The sequence below is a fragment of the Rhinolophus sinicus genome, linkage group LG13 (genome assembly GCF_036562045.2).
Source record: "Rhinolophus sinicus isolate RSC01 linkage group LG13, ASM3656204v1, whole genome shotgun sequence".
Classification (NCBI taxonomy): Eukaryota; Metazoa; Chordata; class Mammalia; order Chiroptera; family Rhinolophidae; genus Rhinolophus; species Rhinolophus sinicus.
This window is the reverse complement of record NC_133762.1, coordinates 25,672,898-25,691,421: the sequence shown is the minus strand read 5'-3', so window position 1 is coordinate 25,691,421 and position 18,524 is coordinate 25,672,898. Positions and strand designations below refer to the sequence as shown.

At 53.0% G+C, this 18,524-nt stretch overlaps 1 protein-coding gene and 1 long non-coding RNA gene across 2 annotated transcripts in view; both read left to right on the top strand.

Annotated features, from left to right (window-relative positions):
- Nucleotides 1–18,524, top strand: part of LOC109444591 (uncharacterized) — a 212,080-nt gene that overhangs the window by 11,703 nt on the left and 181,853 nt on the right. The gene's annotated exons all lie outside the window — the stretch shown is intronic.
- On the top strand, nt 11,111–13,226 carry CEBPB (CCAAT enhancer binding protein beta). Its single transcript, XM_019726095.2, has one exon. The coding sequence runs from the start codon at nt 11,592–11,594 to the stop codon at nt 12,633–12,635; it is 1,044 nt and encodes a 347-aa protein (XP_019581654.1). The 5' UTR covers nt 11,111–11,591; the 3' UTR covers nt 12,636–13,226.

Here is an 18,524-nt window from a genome sequence, read left to right as displayed (position 1 = left end):
GCTGCGCCCTCCACAACTAGATTGAAGACAATGAGCTGCTGCTGAGCTTCTGGAGGGGCGGCTGGATGGCTCAGTTGGTTAGAGCGTGAGCTCTCAACAACAAGGTTGCCAGTTCAATTCCTGCATGGGATGGTGGGCTGCGCCCCCTGCAACTAAAGATTGAAAATGGCGACTGGACTTGGAGCTGAGCTGCGCTCTTCACTAGATTGAAGGACAACAAGTTGGAGCTGATGGACCCTGGAAAAACACACTGTTCCCCAATATTCCCCAATAAAATTAAAAAAAAAAAAAGGAATGAAATTCTGACACATGCTACAACATGGATGGACCTTGAAAACATTATGCTGCGTGAGGTGACATGTCAGTCACAGAAATACAAATAGTGTATAATTCATTTATATGCAGTATCTAGAGTAGTCAAATTCGTACAGACAGAGAGTAGATTAAAGGTTTCCAGGGGCTGGGGAGGGGAAGAGAGCAAGGGTTATTGTTTAAAGGGTACAGAGTTACCTGTTTGGGATGATGAAAAAGTTTTGGAAATGAATGATGGTGGCTTGCACAGCACTGTGAATATATTAAATGCCACTGAATTGTACCTTTCAAATGGTTAAATGGTAAATTTCATGTTATTTATATTTTACCATAATACAAAAGCACTAATGTATGAAAGGCAAAAAATTATTTAAAAAATTGTTGTTTTTTTTTAAAATTTATTTTGATTATTTGGATTCCAGCCAAAGGATATCATGGACAAAGTTAATAAACCTAGATGTCAGAATCTGAAGACACTGCAGTGCCTAAAATCTCAGTGCTTAGACTATACAAGAAACTTGCAAATAAACCACAGAAAAGACAGCAGACCCAATGGAAAAAGGGCAACGGACGTGGAGAGCAATTTACAGAAGAGGAAAACCACAAGCACGTTGAGAAAGCTCAAACTCCTTAGTAATAGGAAATGCAAATGTAAACAACCAGGAGATTTCACTTTACACCCAGGAGATTGGTAAAAATTAAAAAGTTGAACAGCACCCAGATTTTGGTTTCAAAATCTCCATTCTCCACTAAAATGAACCAGGGCAGGGGTAAGAAAAGTAGAAATTGAGCCTGGAACATCTTGTGCCAGAAAATAGGGAAATGCTCAAAGAATACTGGGGACATGGTGTAAGGCCACAGAAGCCCTCAGAAAGGAGCTAACACTGGCCAATCTGGGTCAATTTCAGCATCAAATAATGGTCGTGATGGATTTAGAACCCATGGAAAAAAATAAAATCCATAGGTCCATAGTGATATATATGAATAAGCAGATATATGGGGGTGTGGTAATTTTAAGATATGTCCACAAATTCTTTGACAGCCTTCTCTCCAAGAGGTGGAATCAAATTCACTTCCTCTTGAGTGGGCGCCTAACTTAGTGATTCCATTCTAGTGAGTAGAATATGGCAGAAGTGAGGCTGTGTAGGAAAACTAGGTCATAAAAGGCATGTGCTTCCTTCTTGCTCTCTCTGGTCCCTCTCTCGGGGGAAGACAGCTTCCGTGTCGTGAGGACACTCAAGAAGCCCTAAGAAGAGACCCACACGTTGAGCACCCAATACAATAGCCACTAGCCACGTAACGTTAGGCGCTTGCAATATGGCTGGGCCCAGCTGGAATATGCTGTGTTAAATACACACTCCATTTCAAAGACAGCATGAAAAAAAGATGTCAAATACTCGTTAGCATTGTTTTGTTAATATTAAGAACATGTTGAAATGAGATTTTAGATATATTGGGTTAAATAAAATAGATTACTAAAATGAATTTCACCTGTATTTTTTTTTCTACTTTTCAAACTGGGGCTACCAGAAAATTTAAAATTAGACATGTGGTTCCCATTTATGGCTCACATTGTGTTTCTACTGGATAGTGATGTTCCAGCCCCAGCAGAGCTTTCAGATGATGGTAGCCCCGCTGACACCTTCACTGCAATTTCTGCAAGACTGAAAGCCAGAACCTTCCGGCTAAACCACTCTTGAATTCCTGACCTGCAAAAACAGGGAGAAAATTATTATTTTAAGCTGCTAAGGTTTGGGGTTATTTATTACATAGCAATAGATTGATTGAGGCAAACATATAAATGGATGGTAAAATCAGTGGGTGAAAGTTAGAGGAAGAACAGGATATTTAAATAGTTTTAAAATATCTTCTCACAAGGTTCTTACTCATTACCAAGAGAAAAACAGTAACTTGACAGTGGTGAAACCTGGCAGATGTCACCTTGGCTACCTGATCAATAGCATCACCAGTTAACAGGACAAACAGTTCTTAGGTGCCTCCGGAGGGGAAGCAGCGAGGACACCTCATCACTTGGGTCATACCTGACAAAGGGGCAGAACCTGAGCGCAAACATGAGGAAACTTTGGACAGACCCATGGGAGGGACATTCTACAAAGTAACTGGCCTGAACTTTTTAAAAATGTTAAGGTTATGAATGAGCAAGGAAGACTGAAGAACTGCTGCCAATTAAAGGAGACCAAAGAGACCCGGCAACTAAGTGCAGAGTGAGTGGCAGACACCCGCCCACCTCGTCCCTAACCTCTTCAGCATGCATATCATAAGCTAGAGGTGAGTATTACATTCAGTGAAATGCACACCTTAGGTGTAATTTAGATTATTTTTGACAAGTGCATCTACCTGTGTTATCCCAACTCTTTCCAAGATACAGAACACGAGGTGGGCTGAATTATGTCCCTGAAAAAGATATATTCAAGTCCTAACCCTTGTTACTTGTGGATGCGACCTTCTTTGGAAATAGGGTCTTTGCCGATGTAACTGATTAAGATGAAATTATACTGCGTGAGGTGGGCCCTAAATCCAATGAGTGGTGTCTTTATAAGAGAAAGGAGAAGACACACAGAGGGGGAAGAGGGCCATGCAAAGACAGAGGCAGAGATTGGAATGATGGACCTATTAGCCAAGGAACAGCCAGGACTGCTGGAAGCCACCAGTCGCTGGAAGAGGCAAGGAAGGACCCTCCCCGAGCCTTCAAAGGGAGCATGGCCCTGATTTCAGACCCCTGGCATCCAGAACTGTGAGAGAATAAGTGGGTGTTGTTTTAAGCTGCCTAGTTTGTAGCACTTCAGTATTGCAGCCCTGGGAAAGTAATACTGAACATTTACCACCACCCCAAAAGGTACCCCTGTACCCCTGCCCCGTCAATCCTGCTCATCCCTCAGCTTGAGGCAATCACCGTTCTGGTATTTTCCATCATAGATTAATTTTGCTTATTCTAGAGCTTCATATAAATGGAATCATGTAGCAGGTATTCTTTCATTTAGTACAAGATTTTGGAGAACCACCTAGATTGTTGCATCTCTCAGTGGTTGGCACGCCTATAATTAAAGTCAATTTGCTGGAGGAGGAAGCAAATTTCAAAGTTGAGGAGAGGAATGGACAATGAGGCTGGAAAATTTCTCTTGAAAGCTGGGCTTGGAGCCCCCTGCCCTGCGGTCTCAGACCTCTCAGGTAGCAGGAGGCTGGGCTCCACCGCCACCTGGTCACGGGTGTTAGAGGCAGAGGGAGCGGCATGAGCAAAGGTGTGGGGGTAGGACCATGCAATGTACTCGCATGGCTTTCTACACTCAGACAACTAAGGTAATCCCTGTCCATGGGGACTGTTTTAAAGTTAGAAAAGGATGTAGGTCTTCCTTCCACCTCCCACCCAAGGCCCCCAACCCCCATCCTGGGGTAGACTTACTTTAGGGGCTCCCAGTGAACCAGCCACTTGGTGTGCATGCCTTGTGCAGTGCCCTGCTCTTGCATCTGGATTCAGCAAGACTGTGACAGACATGCTGGGGTACCAGTTTGGGGCGCAAGCCCTAAAGAAGGCCTAGCAGCTTTCACTTCCATGCTCTTGGGGAAGCCAGCCACTACGTAAGAAGTATGGCTTCTGTGCTGGGGAGACCACGTGGAAAGACCACGTGGCGTGGCAGCTTGGACCACGTGCAGGGGCCATGTATAAAGCCACATGAAGATACCATGTGAAGAGGTTACCTGTGCAGAGGCCACTTGGAGAGGCCATGTGGGGAGGGAGCCACTCTAATGGAGATCCAACCGAGGAGCTGAGAACTAAGCTGGGCCATCCTCATGAAGGGGCCACACATGGGAATGAAAAAGTCACCTTTTTCATTCCAGCCAGCAGCCAGTACTGGAGCAGAGACGACTGTTGCCTTGTGTCCTATCCACATTCCTGACCCACAGGATGGTGGTTTTGTTAAGCCCCTAAGTTTTGGGGTACGTTGTTACACAACAATATTCAGCAAAGCCCAGGCCCTAGCCTGCCACTGTTGCCAGTTTCTTACGACCCTTCCAGCGAGAGACTACCTCCTCCACCAAACATATGATACACTCCCGAATTCCCCTCATTTATGTGGGGTTTGCACACCACACCTCCTGGCCTGCACTTGGCTTTTTTTCGTTTAACACTAGATCTTGGAGATGGTTCTAGATGTGTGCTGTTCAATACAGTAGTAGGTAGCCACATTTAATTGTGATTTAAATGTAATTAAAATCAAACAAAATAAAAAGATTAGTTCCTCAGTCACACGGGCCACGTCTTGCGTGCTCAGTGGCCACATGTGGCTGATGGCTCCCATATGGCAGCACAGCTGTAGCATATTTCCAGCCTCCCAGAAAGTGGCATGGGACACTGCTGGTCTGGATCCTCTCCGGCAGTTACCTCTGTCTTTTTAGAAGCGGCATCGTATTTCCTGGTAACGGTAGCCACTGATGTGATCTCACAAGTTTCTGCTATTACACATGTCCATCGGTCTTTCTGGAGGTCTTTGTAATGTAAATACGCAGCATTGCTGGGCCCTATGATAGTTTCCGTTTTGATATCTATGGCAGAAGTACTTAAAACTGGAGGTCGTACCACTTTGCACAACCACTAAAAGTTTCCCCACACTTTCAATACCGTGTTATTCACATTAAAAAAACTTTTAGCTAATGGTGAAGGTTTTCAAGATAAACAATACCGGGACACTGCCCTGCCGTGCCTTCTTTCATGTCCCGGTGCCACTGGGCATCTTTCCATGTTGGCATATGAAGATGTATCTACCTTGACTTTTTAAAAAATGGTGGTAAAATTCACAATTTTAAGTGGACAGTTCAGTGGCATTAAGTACACTCACATTGTTGTGCAACCATCTCCACCATTCATCTCTAGGACGTTTTCCTCTTCCCAAACTGAAACTCGGTCCCCATTAAACACTGACTCCCCATTCCTCCCTTCCCCCAGCGCCTGGCAACCACCTTTCTACCTTCTGTCTCTGTGAGTTTGCTCTAGGCACTTCATGTGAGTGGAAACACACAGCATTTGCCCTTTTGTGCCTGGCGGCTTTCGCTCAGCATACGGACTTCAAGGTTTACCCACGTCGGAGCACGTCTCAGAACGTCCTTTTTAAAGACTGAATTACATTCCCTCGTATGTCTAGACCCCGTTTTGTTTATCCACTCATGCCTTGATGGATACGTGGCTTGCACCTGCCTTTTGGTTATTGTGAATAATGCTGCTATGAACATCGACGTACAAATATCTGGTCAAGATCCTGCTTTCAATTCTTTTGTGTATATACTTAGACGTGGAATTGCTGGATTTTTCATTTTTTTGAGGAACAGCCATACTGTTTCCCACAGTAGCTGTACCATTTTACATTCCCACCAAGGGTGCACAAGACTTGCAATTTTTCCATAGCAATTTCTCTACTTATTTTCTGGTTTTCTTGATAATACCCAACCTAGTGGGTGTGAGGTGGTCTCTGATTGTGGTTTTGATATGCATTTGCTTAGTGATTAGTGAAGTGGAGCATCTTTTCATGTGTTTATTGGCCATCCATAGATCTTCTTTGGAGAAATGTCCATTTTGCGTCCTTTGCCCATTTGTAATTGGGTTTTCTATTGTCAGGTTGTAGAGTTCTTTACATATCTGGATAGTAACCTCTCATCAGATACATGATTTGCAAATATTTTCTCCCATCCGACACTGCCTTACCACTCTGTTGATTTTGTCCTTTGCTACACAGAAGTTTTTAATTTTGATGTCCAGTTTATCTGCTTTTTCCTTTTGGTTGCCAGTGCTTTTGGTATCCCTTGTCCCTTTAAATGGCTATGGCGTGGTCCATTGTGTGGTGGTTCTGCAATGGGATCTATCAGCAAATTCTGAAGGTTCTACTTTCAAAATAGATCCAGATTTCGACCATCCCCCCCCCCCCCCCCCCCCCCCCCCGGCCACCATCCTGACGGAGTCCAGCCACCGTCGCCTGCCTGCACGACCCATTACCTCCCCACTGGGCTCCCTCCTTCTGCCCTAACCTAACCTCCAGTACAGCCCACCGCCTACATGCAGCCAGAGGGATTCTGTTCGAACCTAAGTCAGATCCTGTCCCTCCTTTGCTCAGAATCCTCAGTGACTCCTGCTAACCCAGAGTAAGAGCCAAAGTTTTTACAGACCATATCACCCACAAGGCCCTGAGTGACACGGTCCCCACAGTTTCTATGAGCGCATTTCCTGCTACTCTCCCTGTACTCCACCCACAGCAACTGCATGGGCCAGGCAGGTTTCTGCCTCAGGGCCTTTGCACTTGCTGTTCCCCTGCCTGGCAACTCTCCCCACAGCTACCTTTATGGCCCACTTTCTCACCACATTCATATTTTTGCTCAAATATCACCTCAAGGAATCCTCCCCTGACCACTCTAATTTAAAGTTAAAACACACTCCCTCCCTCACATTCCCATCTTCCTCCTCTGCTGTATTTTTCTCCATGGTGCTTACCAGAAAGTAACACAATGTCTACTTTTTTTCTTTATCTTGTTTATTGTTTGTCTTCCCCAAGGGGAATGTCAACTCCACGAGAACAGGAATCGTTTCTGTCAGGAGTGTCTCTAGGGCATGAGCCGCAGTAGGTGCCAAAAAATATTTGCTGAATGACTAAGTACAAGTGAGCACCTTCTGTCTGTTTGTTGGACAGTTTTTATTTCTTTCAACGGCCTGCTTGTGTCATGTGAGCAGCTGTCATATCCAGAGTGCTGACCTGTGTATCCCAAAGCAAGGGCCCAATGGGTCCTCATTGCCAAGGATTATTTAAATCCCTCTTGCATTCCTAGAGCCTGCCACATGGTGGCAGCATATGCCCAGGCAAGTTTTGCAGGCAGCCCTGAGCGTCTCCCAGAACGCCCAAATTCCAGATCCCAGGACATTGGGCCTGGCAGCCCTTAGGCATCTAATCTCAGCCCCATTAGGCAGAGGGGGAAAGGGAGGCCTTGAAGAGGAGGCGTGGTGGGGAAAATCTCAGACATTGTGGTCAGGGTGTGTGTCTTTAAGTCTGGCTCTTTTACCAGTTCACTGTAATCTTGGGGGACATCTTAACCTTCTCTGGGCGTTTCCCACCTGCCTCCTTTGTGAGGTTTTTGTGACCTGCCTTTGTGAAGCTAAGCGGAGGTCTGATTCACTCCCATGTGCTGCTGGGGCCAGTGTGGGAACAGCAGGCCCAGAACACCCACGAGAGTGGGGACATCACCCCCATTTTCTAGATCAGGGACTGAGGTATAGAGGGGACCCCGGAGTGTTGCAGCCAGGGTACAGGCAGCAAGAACAAAAGTCCGATCCTTGCTGCAGTGCCACTGCTCCAAACCCACTAGAGACAACCTCCATGGACCGTCTCTGATGGGTCCCCTTTCTGCCTTCTTTTTTACACACTGGGTGATCTCTAAGCCCCTCTCAAACACCTTGATCACTCTCATCAAAGCAGCAACAACGGGGCTTCCTTTGGGCAAGTCCCCTCAGTTTCCTCCTCCAAAAAATGGGGCCAAGGAAAAGCTGCAGACTGGAAGAGATTCTGAAAGCAGTTTGCGGGCAGAGGAGGGCGTGTATCTGGGGAGGACAGGGCCTGTTCCCTCCACGGCCCCCACCTGACTCCTGCCCACGACTCCTAGCCATGTGGGTGGGCCCAGCCCCGTGCTTTCGGTGTAAAAGAGAAGTTGGAAATTTGAATTTTGACCTGAAGTCTCCCAATTTTAAAATGTTGGCAAAATTCATTGAGAACAACAACAAAACAAAGAAAACACCATGGGGTCAAACTGCACACGTCTGTGGGTTGGATTTGGCTGCTGGTGGTCGGTTTGAGACCCTGCACAGTCCAGCTTCCTACAAACACCTACACAGGACGTAGCTGGGAGTGATCGCTGTGGGTGGTGTCAGGTGAATCACGGTTTCTGGGCTCTCGCTGCCTGCAGGGCCACTGGGTGTGCTCCGGCCCTCTGGGCCATAGAGGTTCAGCTCCCATCAGCCCCCTTCTCGGGAAAGGCTGAGCGTGCGTGGTGAGGCAGCAGGCTGAGCCTGTTGAGCAACAGCCTTGTGAAAACAAGGGCTGACGTCACCCGTCACCCGAGCAGGCATGCAGCCTCCCTGCAGGACACCTAGGGTGGCACCGAGGTGGGAACTGCCACTGATTTTACTTTCAGGCCAGAAGGGGGAATCTTGGGCAGGGAAGGGAGGAAAGCGAAAGGCTCAGTATTTGGTGGGCACACCTCCATTCCAGAGGCCAGAGGGCCAAGACCTGACGGGACTGAGTCTCATCCTTCAGGGCCAGTCCCAGCCGTCTGGGTTCCTTTTTGACTCACGGTGTGATCCCAGGCCACTGTTCTCTGGTCCTTATTTTTTCCATTCAGAAAATGGGGTTCACATCGCCAGACTTGTTATGATTTATTACAAACCCAAAGGGGAAGATCAGGCTGGAGAGACTTTAATCCTTCCCACCCCTTTAATGGGAACTTGAGCAGGCACACTTAGCTCTGCTGGGCCTCAGTTCCCTCATTTGTAAAGTGGACATTAATAACAGGATCCCATTCCTCTAAATAATCAGGACTAAATGAGTTAAAACATGCAAAGAGCTTAAAATGTGGTTCAGAGAAAGTGGAAGATTGGCTTGAGGATACACAGCAAATCCTCCAATTAGCTTCAGACCCCACCAAGTCTCACTGCTTCTCCAGTTTAGGAGGCAGGTGCTGAGGCTCAGAGACGGGAGCCATCCTGCCTGAGGTCACACAGCCCAGCTACTGGAAGACCTCATCTTCTTCTCAGCCTCCCTCATCTGTTGAGCGCCTTCTGTGTGCCAGGCACTGTTTTAGGCAATGGGGAACAGCAGTGGACAAAACAAAAATCCCTGCCCTGGTGGGGCTGACATGGGGAGGAGGCAGCAGGGACAGGAAGCAAGATGAGTGGTTGGAATGATTTTTATAGTAATGAGAACAGTCAAGGGAATAAAGCAGGGGTGTGAAAGGAGCAACTAAGGGCCTGGGGCATTTGATGGGGTGGGGGGTCAGGAAGGGCTCCTTCGAGGTGCTAACCTTTGGGCTGAGCCTTGGGCAGAGCTGGGGGGACAGTCTTCTTGGTCCCAAGGGAACAGCAAGTACACTCATTCACCGGTACATTTTGGGCATGCCCAGCCCAGGAGCTCCAGTACTGAAGGGACAGTCTTCACGTGCAGTCAGTCTGGGGTGGGGGCAGACAACTAGGATAATGGAGCTGGAGATAAGGGCCAGGAAGGAAGTTCACTAGCAAATGGAGCAGGGAGGGCATCTCGGAGGTGGTGGGCCTCAAGCTCAGACCTGAGTGTCCCACTTTGCATCTGGGAAGGCCTGGCTGGGGGGCCCTGGGGCCTTGGATCCCTCCCTGGTGCTGGGAAGGCCCGGGAAGCTAGGAGGCCGGGCCAGCGTTTCATCCTGCCCCGCCCTGCCCCCCACCCCTCAAGGGCGCTCTTGGAGATGTCATTTCTCCAGCTCTCCAGGGCAGAGGTCACCCCAGCTCAGCAGATAACGTTGAAGGTTGAGCAATGCCTGCTTGCCCGCCAGGGCTGGGGTCAGTGGGCCGGGGGTCAGCCCCACGCAGGCTGGGAGCTCCTGCCTGGGCCTGAGTGACAGAGGGGTAGGCCCAAGGAGCTGCCCAAATGGCCTAGGAATGGGGCCGGAGAGGGCAAGGGGCTGCTTGAGCCCACTCACCAGGGAGGGCCTCAGGTGTACATTCAAATCCAGGATGGGACATGGCCCATTTGCCCAGCTTTGAACCAGGGGCAGCAAAAGCCTCCTTCTGGCAGGGTGGAAAAGTGAACCCCGGGTCCAGGTTCACCCACAGTGCACAATGGGGACTTGGTAAAAATGGAGGAAGTCCCTTCTCTCTCCTACATGGCCCCCAGTGGGGCCTGGTTTGACCCCCCTCCACTTCCCCAGCCTCAGAAACAGGTTTTGTGGCCTTGAGTTGGCAGATAGGTCTTAGTGCGCCTGGAAAAGGGGTTTGCTTTTGAGACTAATGGGGGACATGAAGCCATGTGGCCTTAGGTATGCCAGGCCCCCTCTGGTCCTCTTTGCGCCCTCTGGGGGAGGTCCTTCTTTCTGATGTGCCTCCCAGAGTAGACTTAAAACTAAGACTTATGTTTGGTCGTCTGTGGTGGAGACAGTAATACAACTAAAAGGAACAGTAAGGATACCTTCATGGAACTCAGGGAAGTGACTCGCCCACGTTACACAGCGTGGCAGAGCCGAGCACCCTGCCCCTTCCACCCTCCTGACAGCCCAGGTCAGGGTGGGGTGGGGCTGGAGAAGACCCAGGTGTGGTCTAAGGGGGCGGGCAGGTGCGGTGGGTGGGGCTGGGGGCGCGGCCAACCCGGGCAGAGGCTCCCGTGGAGCGCGCCCCGGACCTGCCCGTCCCCCCTCCAAAGTCCTCCTATTGAAAGTGGCTTTAAGAGAAGAGTCGCCATAGGCGCGTACTATCCTAAGAGCGGGGGATAGGGGCAAGTTTAGGGGCGGGGCCACATCCGGGAGATGGGTTACCTCCCCAGAAGCCAGAACTGGGGCTTGAGGTCTCCAGGATCCCGCCTGGGGAGCACCCTCTCTTTGGGGCGTCGGGGCTGGACGCCGCGGATCCTGAAGCCACCGCCTCCTCCAGCAGGGGGCGGGCCGCCGCCGTGTTTCGGGTGGGGGAAGGCGATCGCGTTGCCCCGTCCCGGGTTCCACCCCCCTTTCAGTACAGCCGACAGCCCAGAGGGGGCGGTCTGGGGGCGGGGTCGCACCTCCCCTTCTCGCTCCCAATCCCGGGGCCGTCTGGTGGGAGTGGGCAGGGGGCGTGAAGCTGCCCCCCCAGAGCCCCAGGACCCCCGAGGGCGCGCCCCTGATCTCCTGTTAGACTGCCGACCTCCCGGGGGTCTCTGGCGGCCCCGGTGTGGCTGTGTCCCGGCGGCGGCGGGAGGGGCCGGGGAGGCCGCCAGGCCGTGACGCAGCCGTTGCCATGGGCCGCCTTATAAATAACCGGGCTCAGGAGAAACTTTAGCGAGTCAGAGCCGCGCACGGGACCGGGAAAGGGACCCACCCGAGGGTCCAGCCGCCAGCCTCCGCACTAGTAGCGGCCACCCCGGCACCACCAGCAGCAACAGAAGCAGCAGCAGCAGCAGCGACAGCAGCAGCAGCAGCGACACAGCGGCGACAGTTTGCAGCCAGGAGGCCGCGCCACCTGCGGGCCGGCCGGAGCGGGCAGCGCCAAGCCCCCTCCCTGGGCACCCGCGTTCATGCAACGCCTGGTGGCCTGGGACCCAGCATGTCTCCCCCTGCCGCCGCCGCCCGCCTTTAAATCCATGGAAGTGGCCAACTTCTACTACGAGGCGGACTGCTTGGCTGCTGCGTACGGCGGCAAGGCGGCCCCCGCGGCGCCCCCCGCGGCCAGACCTGGGCCGCGCCCCCCCGCCGGCGAGCTGGGTAGCATAGGCGACCACGAGCGCGCCATCGACTTCAGCCCGTACCTGGAGCCGCTGGGCGCGCCGCAGGCCCCGGCGCCGGCCACGGCCACGGACACCTTCGAGGCGGCTCCGCCCGCGCCCGCCTCCGCGCCCGCCTCCTCCGGGCAGCACCACGACTTCCTTTCCGACCTCTTCTCCGACGACTACGGGGGCAAGAACTGCAAGAAGGCGGGAGAGTATAGCTACGTGAGCCTGGGGCGCCTGGGGGCCGCCAAGGGTGCGCTGCACCCGGCTTGCTTTGCGCCCCTGCACCCGCCGCCGCCGCCGCCGCCACCGCAGCCCTCCGAGCTCAAGGCGGAGCCGGGCTTCGAGCCCGCGGACTGCAAGCGGAAGGAGGAGGCTGGAGCGCCGGGCGGCGGCGGCGGCGCAGGCATGGCGGCCGGCTTCCCGTATGCGCTGCGCGCCTACCTCGGCTACCAGGCGGTGCCGAGCGGCAGCAGCGGGAGCCTGTCCACGTCCTCGTCGTCCAGCCCGCCCGGCACGCCGAGCCCCGCCGACGCCAAGGCGCCCCCGGCCGCCTGTTACGGGGGGGCGGTGCCGGCGCCCTCACAGGTCAAGAGCAAGGCCAAGAAGACCGTGGACAAGCACAGCGACGAGTACAAGATCCGGCGGGAGCGCAACAACATCGCCGTGCGCAAGAGCCGCGACAAGGCCAAGATGCGCAACCTGGAGACGCAGCACAAGGTCCTGGAGCTCACGGCTGAGAACGAGCGGCTCCAGAAGAAGGTGGAGCAGCTGTCGCGCGAGCTCAGCACCCTGCGGAACTTGTTCAAGCAGCTGCCGGAGCCGTTGCTCGCCTCCTCCGGCCACTGCTAGCGCGACCCCCGCGCGCGTCCCCCTGCCGGCCGGCCTCCGCGCTGCCGGGCGCGCCGCGGCCGCGAGACTCCGGGAAGCGCCCGCGCTCCCGCCCCCGCCCCCGGTGGCGCCGGCAAAACTTTGGCACTGGGGCACTTGGCAGCGCGGGGAGCTCGTCGGTAATTTTAATATTTTATTATATATATATCTATATTTTTGTCCACATCAACAGCACAAGCGGATGGGGCGCCCGCCCGTGGTATTTAAAGAAGAAATGTCTGTGTACAGATGAATGATAAACTCTGGCTGTCCCGCTGCCCCTTCTCCAGGCGCCGGCGGGCGGGCCGGTTTCGAAGTTGATGCAATCGGCTTAAACATGGCTGAACGCGTGTGTACACGGGACTGACGCAACCCACGTGTAACTGTCAGCCGTGCCCTGAGTAATAGCTTAAAGATGTTTCTCCCGGCTCGTTGCTGTTGATGTTGTTGTTTTTGGTCTTTTTTTGTATTATAAAAAATAATCTATTTCTATGAGAAAAGACGCGTCTGTATATTTGGGAATCTTTTCCGTTTCAAGCATTAAGAACACTTTTAATAAACTTTTTTTTTTTTTGAGAATGGTTAACAAGCCTTTTGGGGGCAGTAGTTGGCTTTTGATTTTTTTCTTTATTTTGGATTTCTATGATTTTATTTTTGCTTTTCTGGTGTGGGGGTTTGTTGTGCGTGGGGGGGCTGCTAATATTTTTGGCTTTTTTGGTGGTTGGGAGGGGGTGTTGCAGCTGTTTTTCCTCCTCTTCTGCTACACTCCCCCCCAGAGCCTGTGCTTGGAGAAGGGGATACGGGCCTTGGGGGGAGGGGCAGAAAAGTGCTGGGTCAGGCTTTCAGGGTGACTCAGGGTCCCTGGGTGCTAGGGAGGAGTGACTGGGAACCCCGCTTGGGGAGGGGGCCCAGGGCCTCTGGCAGATCTTGAGTGGCAGGCTTGGGTTTGGAGGGGCCTGGAGGTCTGTGACCCCTGCACAGTATTTAGGGCCTGTGACTGCTCTGGAGAAGTGAGTACAGGTTTTGGTCCCGCTGAGCCTAAGTTGGGGCAGATTCTTTTGGTAAGTGTAGTGGTGGGGTGGGCTGTTTAAAAAATATTTTGTGTGTATATATATTTTAAGAGAGGAGGCTGGGTGTGTGGGCGAGCTTGTGTTTGTGTGTCCCTGGCCTGTTTGGGTGTCTCTGGCCGGCTGGCAGGAGGGGAGAAACCGTCCAGATGGAGGGAGGTGGGGGGAAGTGTTCTTGCACTTCCACTCCCTTTCCTGGCGATAGGAGATTTACCACTTGCCCTCTTTGCCCAGATGTGGACACGGAGGCCCAGCCTTACCTGCTTGTTCAAGGTGGCTGAACCTAGGTTTGAACTTGGGGCCCCTGTTCCTGATTCCCTTGGACAGAAATGGCCCCTGGCAAGGCTTCTGCGTCCCTGCCCCCTAACCTCCCGCCCCTCCGCCTTGCACCCACACCCCCATTCCAGCCCTGGACGGCATTCCTGAGAGTTGAGGATGTAGACAGAGGGGTTAGTGGATACACGCACAGCGTCCCGCGGTGCCTGGCACGCAGGAGGTGTTATATAAGCCTTTGCTCTTGTTATTTTTCGCTGGGAGGCTCCTGGCACTTGGCACCCCGGTCTGTAGTGCAGTAAGAGTGTGTCGAGTGCTTGCCAGGGGCCAGGCGGCCGGTAAACCCTGGACCTGCCCCATCTCATTTCAACGTCACAACCACCTTTGGAGAGGTGGGTACTGTTATAAGGCCTGTTTTTAGAGCAGTTTTTTGGCTGTCAGATTCCCATGGACAAGAAACTGGTTTGGGGTCCCCTTGCCCTAAGAGTGGGGGCCTCATCGATTAGTTTGCCAAGGGCCTTGGGGCAGCCTGGGATCTTGGGAGCAGCTGTTGATCTTGTGGTTTGAGAGTGGGAAATGCTCTTTCTCTTCCTTTCCCTGTGGGAGCCTGGTTGTACTTTCCCTGTGGGAGCCTGCGGTGTGGGGGACAGAGACACTCAGCCCCCACCGTGGTGGAGCTGTGGATCAAGGCAAATCCATGTCCCTAATGCTGGCCTCTCTTGTGGTGGCACGAGGGCTGTGCGGAGCGCTGGGCAGAGAGAACCTCCCTCTGGCTCTGGGCCTCCCGGGTGGCCCTGTACCCGTCTCCTTCTGTGCTGGGTGGCCGGGTGACCGCCTGGGACCCAGGAGCCTCCAATCAGTCGAGTACCAGCGACACTTCTGCTCAATTGCCTCTAGGATTTACCTGCTGAACGGCCAAGGCTGCGGGTATGGACCTGGGGAAGGAGGTAGCTCAGTCTTTGGGGTGGGGGAGGGTCACAATTGAGGAATGAATCTCTCCAATCCCTGTTCTTCCCTTTGTCACCAAGAGTTGGCTGGTGGTTGCTGCTCACCCATTTTTCAGAGGATACAAAGGAGGTGAGAGAGGAGCAGCCTGGCCAAACAGTGGCGCCCAGCTGCCCTTTGCTGAGAGCTCTCTCAACCAGCATGGAGCACAGCTCCTTACACACATGTCCTGCTTTTCATCTACATAAGCACTCCACGGAAGGTATTATATCCATTTTATGAAAGTAAACTGAGGCCCACAGAAGTAGGGTTAGTGCTCAAGGTAGAACGGGAGGAGCCGGTTGTAAGATTCCAGGTCTCAGGAAAGCTTGGGGCGGAGAGCCTGGCTTGTAATCTCAGCCCCTGCCTCAAATCCTGAGCCTGTCCGGCTCCAAGTCCAGGTACCTCAAACGTCATAGATAAGTGACCTGCACATGGTCTCATAGTTTGGAATCAACAGAAAGGGGATTTGAACCTGAGTCCCTCTGACTGCCCCTGAAGAGTGCTGGGAAACAGTTAACAGGTCGAAGGCGCTGATGGCCTGGGTGGCCTGTGATGGGAGCATTGGGGACACAGCTTTGCCCAAAGGACGTGGAGAAATGCCTTAGATTGGGGGACACCCACCCTATGGATCACTAAGCTAGGAGGGCTAAAGCCTTGCAGGGTGATGGGACCAGTCCATTCAAAGGCTGGGAAACGAGAGTAGGATGGGGTGAAGCACTCGGGGAGCCCAGGAGGCCAGGGACATGCCTCAAGGAACGGGAACAATAGTGGATGCGAGTTCAGTGCGTGCAGTGTGCAAAGCACCACTCCACGGCCTCAGTGCGGAGGGGTTGGCTGCATCCTTCCCTTTGCCTGAGAGGGCTTCTCATGTCAACCACAGACCCACTGAGGCCAGTGGGAATCCCAACGAGTGTTTGTGCAGGACAGGAGAGTTGACAAAACACATTCATACCTCATAATCTTATGCAATATCCCATGGCCTGGTGATCTTACCAAGGAGAAAAGTGAGTGTCAGAAAGGAAAGTTCTGGAGACACTGCTGGGTGCCGAGCCCTGTGCTCAGGGCATGTTGGCCAGTTTAATCAGCTCATCAGCCTCTTGGAGGCCTCAGCTTTGTTATTGGCATTTTCCTGCGAGCGAACAGGCTCAGAGGGGAAAGTGACCTGTCCAAGGTCGTATAGCTAAGAACGGTGGAAGTAGGAAAGGGCAGGGGGACTTCAGATGGAGTTTTGACTCCATGTAAACACTTAAAGAATGTTTCCTCCTCCCCTGAAGTCCTGTCCAGACCTCCTGGGGACTGTTTTGTCCTCATCTCTGAGACATTTATTTGTCCAGTTCCTTTTAAAATGTATTCAACAAGCATTTATTTAGCACCTGCTGTGTACAGGACCTACGCTGCATGCTGGGAACATGTGGTGACCCAGGTGGAGGTGACAGCTTATAGGGAGAGACAGACAGTATCCAGTAACTGGAACAAGATAATGGCAGGTGGGGGTGGGGGTGGGGACAAGGGCTCTGAAGGAAGGAAAGGGGAACAGGGAGGGGAGGGGAGGTCCAGGAAGGCCTCTCCTAGGAGCTGGGCGTTTGAGCAGATGCCTGAGCGAGGTGAGGTGTGGGGGGACGAGCTTGCTTTACGGAGCGCTCACTCCTCACCAGCCTTGTGCATGCTTTCTGTCCATTAGCCTCACAATAACCTAGTGACGTGGGAATTGTTTATCATTCCCCTTCCTGGGGTGTGGAAGCTGAGGCACAGACAGCCAAAGTCACTGGACCAGCAGCTGGTGAGCGACTGAAGTTAAAATTTGAATTCAGGCATGACGTTTGAACCCAAGACGCCTTGCCTCCCGCCTCCCCTCGACCCCCATGGTCCTCTCATTTGCTCGGTTTTTCTGCCCTCCCACTTTAGTCCTGTCTTGTCCTGGCTGACCTCCTGGATGACCGGTGGTGGAGTCCCAGCTGCCCCAGCTGGCTGGCTGCCCCTCGCTGGGGGTTTTCAGCCTCGCATTGGCTGTGGCCATGTGCAGGGGAGTGAGGGAGGCCAGGGTGAGCTGGGGAGTTGGGGGGCTTCTGGGGCTCCAGCCTGTTGCAGTTTGAGCCCCTCCTGGGTGTCCTCCGAGGACAAAAAGTAGGAGTCCCCTTTCAAAGAGCAGGGACCTGAGGCGTCGAGAAGGGATGTCTCTTGCCCACAAAGCAGAAAAGGTGGAGTTCCAGTCGAGGTCCGTTTGAGCCCCAGGCTGAGCCACTTTCCTGTCTGCCAGTCACTGCCCTGTGGGGAGCCAGGTGGGCAAACCACAATTTGAATACCCTTTGAGGGGTAAGATGGAGTGGGGAGCTCCAAGCTTTGTTCCTTCCTTGCTGGTTGACCTCGGGCGAGATGCTTGGCCAATCTGGGCCTGGGCTTCCTAACCTGTGGACACAGAGCAGCCAGGTTCCATCCACATACTCAGCCAGGATCAAGGGAGACAGTCCCTGTGCCCCTGGAGCTGACACTGGTGGAAAGATGACAATAAACAATTAGTAAACGAGCAAGCTAATTTCCGGTGGTGACAAGGGCCTTGGGGGAAGTGGTAGAGGGTGACTGGGAAAGGCATTGAGAGAGCATTTCAGGCTGCAGGAGCAGCAGGTGCAAAGGCCCTGAGACAGGCCAGAGCTCAGCATGTTAGGGAAAGAGCGCAGGGCCAGTCTGGATAGAGTAGAGGCAGCCCGGGGTAGAGAGGGGCGAGGACAGAGGGATGGCAGTGTCGTGTCCTTCATGCGGGGGCAGTGGAGGCCAGGGTGAGGCTTTGAGGATGAATGACTAGGTGTCCCTGCCAAGGCCTGGCATCTGGAAAGCCCTTGACAAGTTTGTTGATGGGACAAAACAGGCCACTTGGCCTCTGGAGGAGGCAAAGTGCAGTGGGTGAAGGGCGCGGGGAGGTCCGCTGCCTGGGCCCAGGAGGCCCTTGTGGGTGAGGAGCCTCTGACCCAGGGCCTGGAGCCACGGGGAGCTGTTCACAGGCAGGAATGAGGGGAAGGGCATGGCAGGAGGCGGGTACCAGAGGAGCAAAGGCTGGGAGCCAAGAGAGGGAGAGTTCTTTGGGAAGCCTCCACTGCAGGGGAGAGGGCGCCGAGGAGGGGAGAGGCAAGGCTGGAGTGGGAGGCAGGGCCAGGCTTCCCTGAGACCTGGGGGGGGGGGGAATGGTAGGGAGTTGGGGGGTCGGTAGGAGGCTGTTTTCTTTTTCTTTTTTATTTGCTTTCCCATGTAATGCATGATTATGGTGGGAGGGTTGGAGAATGCAGAGTATCAATAAAAGGACGACGGCAAAAGCACCCACAATTCCACTACCCAGAGCTAAACCCTGGTAACACTTGCTGTGTGGCCTTGGGCAAGGCACTTCACCTCTCTGTGCCTCAGTTCCTCATTTATAAAATGGAATAATAGTACCTGCCTCATAAGGTTGCTGTGAAGATGAAGTGAGTTGATCCATGTAACGCGTTGAGAGCAGGGCCAGCACACTGTGTTAGTCATCGCCATCGTTACCGACAACGTCCTTACCATTTTGGTG